We start from the raw sequence: 7,053 nt of genomic DNA, 5'->3' as shown, positions 1-7,053 counted from the left end.
ACATGTGTCTTAAGCTATGACCAGACTGAAGACGAACATGAACGATCACGAACGAATACGAACGTTAAATGAACGTATTCGAGTAAGTATAAAACAATGTCTCTTGATAGTAATATATCATCGAGGCACCGTTTACATATCAGGTACCTGGTACTAATAATTAGAACAATTTCTATAAAATCCTTTCGACCGTCAAAAATGATCCGCGTCCCGTAAGTAGAAGCGCTCCAGATAGTTCACACGCAATGTTCAATCTAGTAACTTTTTTTTGATTAAACAAGGAAAAGATGTCTCAAAGGGAACGCGTATTAAATGGTACATTGCAATTATTTCAAAAATATTGAATCTCCCTACGATGAAATTATATTTGTCTTAAAGCTACGTTACGATATGTTTGAACATACCTATTTTAAGCCGTTGCCAGCACCTCGAATTATATGCATTTTCATTAATGACTAAAGTGATTACATATGAAGCCATCACGTGACGAGTTGCGAAGAAGCACTGAAACAAAAAGAGACAGAACAATAAGCAACGATGACTGGAACGCATTGGCATAGAGATAGTTTACAGAGAAACAAGATTTATTGAAAGCATTTGGCTACCCGGTTTTTTTTTTGTACACGTGGGTAATATCGGGTATCTATTAAAAAGTGCATAAAATATAGTATCATTATAAAACCTTCCGTAAAAAAGTTATTTTAAATGATTATAACAAATGTTAACTTATTTTAATTTGTGCTAACTTATTTTAACTTATATTGGGTTGTTCGGAAAGTCATTTCGTTTTCCAAAATGGAGAATATATAATTTAATGAAATGTTTATACACTCTAAAAAAATCGTGTTTGATTTTCACCAAAAAAAACGAAATGACTTTCCGAACAACCCGATAGTAACTTATTTTAATTATTTAAAAACTATTTCATAAACTTACTTTAACTTTTTTAAGTTTTACATAAATTTACCGTAATTTACTTAATAAACAAAAAAGGCAAATAAAGATGTGATCGCCCTCTTCAAAATTTGCACAAATTTGCTAAGCCTACCCGTAGCAATAATACATTAACTAATTCACTTTGCCTTGAACCTGAAATGAATGAAGAGTTCGTCACAAAATATGTAAACCTCCACCGTAGATAATCGTATTACTCTTTTCATTAGGTACTATTTTATTATCTGAAATTAACTACACTGTCGATTTTACAAGGTCTTTCTTATTATAATTTTCCTTACTTTATCCGTAAATTACTGTTTTATTTATTTTTTGAAGATTACCCAAAATTGTCTTAGTAATCCGTTAATTATCCAGACAATAGACAAAGAACCATGTCATTGATGCAAACGATATTCAGTTCGCTTCGGTTCAGATGCACAAATAGCGAGGTCTGGAAGTTAATTCACAAAGGCTCGGAGACACGGGACCGGATCTGCTCGCTCGAATATGTTTAATGTTAATATTTCGACTCGCAAAGGACAGAATTGAATTTTGTAAGATGAATATCAGCCGTTTACCTCAGGTGGCGCTTTTCAGTTTTTCTTCGTTTTCCGTCTACCTTACACAGCCTGTCAAATTCTAACCCTCCTTTCTCGGGTTAATTTATCCCTTTCTTATCTTTTTCACAAAATAATAAGCTACTATAAATTTATCACAAATTCGGAAATCAACCATCTTCGCAACATCCAGCCCGGTTTACATCGAAACTGCATCCTAATTTCTTTTCTATTGATTATGGAAGCTTATTCACGCGTTTTAAATCTTAAATTCGAGATCACCGAAATGCTATCTCCACATACCGTTCGGCTATCTTCACCTCTCCGTCTTTCTATTTTCTTAGTTAATAAAAGGAACCGAATACGGTACGGTGTTATGACAAGAAGACAATTTATAAAAGAATTATTTTATTATTGCTGAGGTAACAATAGATGAACTCTGTAACACCCTTTGCCTCTTCCTACGTGAATTCAAGGGGTACTTTTGTAACGGAACTGTGGAAGAGAGAGAATAATCCGGAACGGACTGACAAGGATTTGACCCATCACTATTACTTCTATCTCTACAAAAAATCAAATTAACCAGGATAAAATTGCTGCTTCCCCCTTCCTCCACCTATCGTGGCTCTTCGAATTCCATCCCCGAGTCCTCTGCATCACACGTGTACATACGAGCGTTCACACACCTTTTTCTTTCCCCCTTACTTTATATTCGAGCATCGCGAATCCTTGTACTCTTTTGCTTTTAACTGAAGCAACCGAATACACCTTCAATCTTGTTGGGAGCAATTCTGCCTGCTAGGAACATGATTATAAAAACACGCATACATTTATTTACTTTCCTTCTATTTGCATACTATTGAAAAAGAGAAAAATTCCATTTAATGCCATAAATTTAAACAAATTTATTTGTAAAGTATTACGTTCCAATACTATGAATAATATTGAAAAACTAGAAAAGAAAAGTGGAGACAATTTTTCTGTGAAATTTGAGAGATTTATATTAGTTCTTTACTTATATAACAATATATTGTACTTTATATAAAATGTTATATTCAATGCTTAATTCACTGATTCAAAGTATTCCTTGCTCTCCTTTGGATTTGGTTTAATGGTCTTGGACTTTGGCTGCCAATTAGCAGGACAGACTTCTCCATGTTTCTCAACAAACTGGAAAGCCTTAATAAGTCTCAAAGTTTCATCTACGCTTCTACCCACTGGTAAATCATTCACACTAAATTGTTTAAGAATTCCTTTTTCATCTATAATGAAAAGTCCCCGTAAAGCAATTCCAGCATCTTCAAGGAGGACATTATATTTGTTTGATATTATTTTGTTAAAATCACTGAGGAGAGGATAACCCAAATTGCCACCTAATCCACCCTGCTTCCTTGGGGTGTTTATCCAGGCCAAGTGACTGAAATGGGAATCTGTAGAAACTCCAATCACTTGTGCATTCACAACTGTAAACTCTGAAATCTTCTCACTGAATGCTATCAACTCAGTGGGGCATACAAATGTGCTATAAATAAAAATCTAAAATTAGTTTCATAAATAATTAACATGACTATGATTACCACGGATCAAAAACTTACAAATCTAAAGGATAAAAAAAAAGAACAACATATTTTCCTTTGTAGTCACTTAATTTTATTTCTTTGAAGTCACCATTAACCACTGCAGTGCCAGAAAAATCAGGAGCAGGTTTTTGAACTTGAGGTCGACAGCAGAAAAGTTTAGAACTAACACATATGTTACGTGCATTTTCTACCAATGTTAAATTCTTAGCTTTTACCAAAGTCGATGTTGCAATAAAAGCCTGTAAATGTAACATAAACACATTTATCTGTACATAATATTTTATTGTTAAGTAATATTCATCAATCTGTAAACATTACTTAAATATCAAAATGGCTCTCAGAAAATCTTTCGCCTTTTCATTTCAGGCACCTAAATATTTTAAATAAAGTATTAATTCTGTTGGATTACATGACTTACCGCTTTGCAAGTCTGAGGACGCAAAGCCATTAACACTCGGAACATTATGAATGTACGAATTTCACTGATTATACAAGTATAGAAATATTTATATAAAATAACGAGACTTTTAATCTCGATAAATTACAGAAACACTGTACTCAAAAGTAACTGCCGGCTGCAAATATATTATATTTGGATTTTGATGAGGTTATATAACTCACTTTTCATGCAAATGATGCATTTCAATGAAAGACATCGGCAAAAATCACTGAATTTGTTAAACTCATTATAACTTTGTTTACATTTACTTAATTATTAATATTTTTTGCTTAAATACGACGATTATCCTCTCGCGAGAGAATTTTAGCCTTCTTGTACAAAATGCTACATAGAGGGCAGTTCACGTCTGGATAATATGTAAATGGCCTTGGAATCGGAACCACACAAATCGAATCACTAATAATTGATGTATCGCATTAATCACTAAACTCAATCGTTTAATTAAATCAGAAGTTAATCAATATAATTATATTTTATTCAAATAACAGTATTATAAGTTTTATGTTCGTTCTTATTAAATGAGAGAACATATATTTATATATTCATATATAAATCCAAATTACGAACGATAATCATTACATTTAAATTGTCTGGTTTTCCCTACATTGGAAGATATCACACTATCTATTTGTAAATAGTATCTGTCTTTCTAATTAAGTGATGACTGATTTAAAAATTTTGTCATCATTGGTGAAACCAGACACACGTTAAAGACAGAGATTTATACTTCGATAATCGTTGAAACTGATTAAATGTGGTGTTAGGCAATTACTTTCAACAAAAAAAATATGGAGTCTAACACTTAACCGTTTCTTAACTTTACCTTGGTTCTTAGATGCATTTTCGAATAACACAAACATTTTTCATGTTATAACTTTTAACGTATACATACTTTGAAGCTTTACTACAGAAACGTGATACACAAGTCTGCTTATACCATACAAGACACACAGGCCACATTGTGCTTTGGGCACTCATCTCTTTTATTGTCTATAAAGACAGAGTTCAGAAAAAAAAAACGTCATCCAAACAAAGACAGACTGTTTGATACATGTAACCTCGATTTGATAACAATCTGTGTTTTGTTTTAATTAGAAGCCGTAGCAGTTGCACTGGGAGCAGGTGTAGTAGCGGATGTAGATTCCTCTGTAACAATTCGTCGATTCTTTTTTATCCTCTTCCATTCACCGTTTGTATAATTCATTTGGAAATGTGTCTCAACCAACATCGGTACAGTTGTTCCGTCCGGCTGTGTTACCTCTTCGATGTTTTCCGAAAGCATTACCGTGACTATATTGCCCAATTTCGGACAAGGATTATCTAGGTATATTAAAAAAAAAAGATATAAGGAAAACATGTTTCCATTAAACGATACCTAATGATATCAAAATTGGATACATACCCCTGGAACCAGCCATAAAACCTAAAATGAGAGCTTTCTCTGGACGAGTTACTTTATTAGCTGTTCTAAACATTTCTTGTGCTTCTAACATTTGTTCTCGCTGAAAAGATATGAAATCGATTAATGATACCTTATTGTATTAGGAGAGCAGTACTTCACGTACTACACGTACCGTGAGAGACAGTCCCTTTCTTGTATTTGCAGCCGCGTTAGCAGGTTGTGCGGTAGTTTGTATACGAATCTGCGTGATGGTTTGAGCTGGTCTAACAGTTTGCACTCCAACAGGTGTAGTTTCTACTGGTGTAATGACCGTTGGTGTTGCAACCGCTAGTACTGCAGTTGGAGTTGTAGGTGTACTTGGTGTTGTGGCTGTAAAATGAAAAAATTATTATTTTCTATACATTGAATATAGATTAACATTACCATATATAAAAACGTACGGGTTTGTGGTGTAGTTACTGCTGATACACCACTCGGAGTAGTAGGTGTTGCATAAGACTGTACGGATGCCACAGGAGTAATTGGCGTAGCTGGTGGATTGATTGAAGCCAATCCCTGAGCATATTCCGGCGTTGTTGACGTTTCCGTGGTAGCTGTCGTCGTTGATGCAGCAGCAGCAGCAGCTGCTTGAGCTTCTGCAACTTTTTTTTGCTGTTCTTCCAATTCCATCATTCTCTTTCGTTTTTTTGCTTGAGCATATCCGAGCGGTTGTTCGTTAATATCTAATAGTTTAATTCCACCATCTTTACGGATTCTGCTACTAATGGGTGTTCTATTAGACATTGAAGAACTCGTAAGCGAGGGAGACCGAAAACCACTTGTTGGAACTCTACTGGGAATGCCTTTTAAAGGTGCTAAAAATAATAAATAGTGTTATCTTCTAATATTTTTACCATGTTCTTAAAGTAGTATTAATGAGAATTTTGTATATAAAATTACTTGTATCAGTCATTTTTCTTGGCATCCCTCTACTTCTTACAGGTACTGTAGGAGCAGTACTTTTTTTCAAATTACTCGCTGCATCTGTACTCTTTTGAAGCAGCTCTGCTCTCAGTGCAGCACTTTTTGGTTTTCTCTTTAAAGTAAAATGCTTCACTGGCGCAGGTTGTTGACCAACCACTGATGTAAGTGCAGTCTTATTGAGATAATGACATTCTAATGGAAGCATAGCTGGATCATTTTGCTTTTTTAAAAGTTTTCGGAGATCATTGACTAATTCTCCAAAAATAGGTCGGTGCTCATCTAAATCTGTGATATCTGTATTCAAAGAACCTGTTGATGGAAAGGTCTTCATCGCTTCGGATAACATCGATACCCATAGCTCGCTATCCAATGATGCCACCTCAATGATTTCTTCCAGTTCAACACGCCACTATGCAGTTCAATGCAATCACAAACACAAATAATTGAAAAAATACTTATAATACTTCTATAGCTCTTCTCAATTTAGTTAGATCTTTCTAAAAACATTAATAATTGAAATTTATAAATTTAAATAGTTAATTTTGCGAGAAATATTGGTCACATATAGAACACAATTATCTACTAAACGTTCTAAAAACATCTAACACCTAAATAAAGTTAAATAAGTGGCGGGCCAACGATTTATGTTTGCGTATAAGATATGAACTAAATATTTAATGTGATAAACACACCATTACATGTTTCGCAGTTTACATTCTTAAAAAGCATTTATTTAAATGTTCGTAAAGGGCAAACTGTTCTTACCTCTTCAACATTCCGTCTTGGTATGTGGAAAAATGAGAGAAGTAATTTGAGTTTCACTTGTGTCTGAAGATCTGGAAAACAATCTTTGATATTGCGCAATACTTCTGCGTTGAGTTGTGAACAAATTGAACTTCCAGTCCAGCTATCATTTGACGTTCCGAGCTTGTTATGAAGCCACAACGACGTATCACTGTCCCTCACATTCGCCATATTGGAGTCGTTTGTTTCTTACATTTGACGTACATTACCGAGGTGCGCCACATGTTATTCCCGCCATAAAATAACGTGACATATATTCATAGAATACGTAAATTATAGAGATGTACATATCAGTGAAAAATGAAATCTTCAAAAAATTTGAAACATAAATTGTTCGAGGGAATTGCAGTA

General features: G+C 34.1%; 2 protein-coding genes across 2 annotated transcripts; both read right to left on the bottom strand.

Moving 5' to 3' along the window:
- Positions 1–1,139: 1,139 nt before the first annotated feature.
- On the bottom strand, positions 1,140–3,835 carry Tpx-3 (thioredoxin peroxidase 3). The gene is made up of 3 exons (XM_076318166.1): positions 3,492–3,835; positions 3,089–3,312; positions 1,140–3,015 (listed from the first exon to the last, which is right to left on the bottom strand). The coding sequence occupies exons 1-3, from the start codon at positions 3,534–3,536 to the stop codon at positions 2,556–2,558; spliced, it is 729 nt and encodes a 242-aa protein (XP_076174281.1). The 5' UTR covers positions 3,537–3,835; the 3' UTR covers positions 1,140–2,555.
- Positions 3,836–3,972: 137 nt separating this feature from the next.
- Nelf-a (Negative elongation factor A) lies at positions 3,973–6,897 on the bottom strand. Its single transcript, XM_076318165.1, has 6 exons — positions 6,664–6,897; positions 5,875–6,307; positions 5,376–5,789; positions 5,108–5,304; positions 4,936–5,035; positions 3,973–4,853 (listed from the first exon to the last, which is right to left on the bottom strand). Exons 1-6 carry the CDS (start codon positions 6,871–6,873, stop codon positions 4,621–4,623), a joined length of 1,587 nt encoding a protein of 528 aa, XP_076174280.1. The 5' UTR covers positions 6,874–6,897; the 3' UTR covers positions 3,973–4,620.
- Between the last annotated feature and the right edge of the window lie 156 nt (positions 6,898–7,053).

Source organism: Ptiloglossa arizonensis, chromosome 8 (genome assembly GCF_051014685.1).
Source record: "Ptiloglossa arizonensis isolate GNS036 chromosome 8, iyPtiAriz1_principal, whole genome shotgun sequence".
NCBI classification, from domain to species: domain Eukaryota; kingdom Metazoa; phylum Arthropoda; class Insecta; order Hymenoptera; family Colletidae; genus Ptiloglossa; species Ptiloglossa arizonensis.
Note: the sequence above shows the minus strand (reverse complement) of the source record. Positions and strands in the feature narration are given on the sequence as shown.

What these genes read in the sequence shown, in the direction of transcription:
- Tpx-3 (XM_076318166.1), bottom strand. Translation starts at nt 3,536, where the DNA reads ATGTTCCGAGTGTTAATGGCTTTGCGTCCTCAGACTTGCAAAGCG. An exon ending in GTCCTCAGACTTGCAAAGCG is followed by an intron (nt 3,313 to 3,491) that starts GTAAGTCATGTA and finishes TTACATTTACAG; the next exon opens with GCTTTTATTGCAACATCGAC. An exon ending in TTTTTTTATCCTTTAGATTT is followed by an intron (nt 3,016 to 3,088) that starts GTAAGTTTTTGA and finishes TTTTATTTATAG; the next exon opens with CACATTTGTATGCCCCACTG.
- Nelf-a (XM_076318165.1), bottom strand. Translation starts at nt 6,873, where the DNA reads ATGGCGAATGTGAGGGACAGTGATACGTCGTTGTGGCTTCATAACAAG. An exon ending in AGTAACTACACCACAAACCC is followed by an intron (nt 5,305 to 5,375) that starts GTACGTTTTTAT and finishes TTCATTTTACAG; the next exon opens with CCACAACACCAAGTACACCT. An exon ending in TTTTATGGCTGGTTCCAGGG is followed by an intron (nt 4,854 to 4,935) that starts GTATGTATCCAA and finishes TAATATACCTAG; the next exon opens with ATAATCCTTGTCCGAAATTG.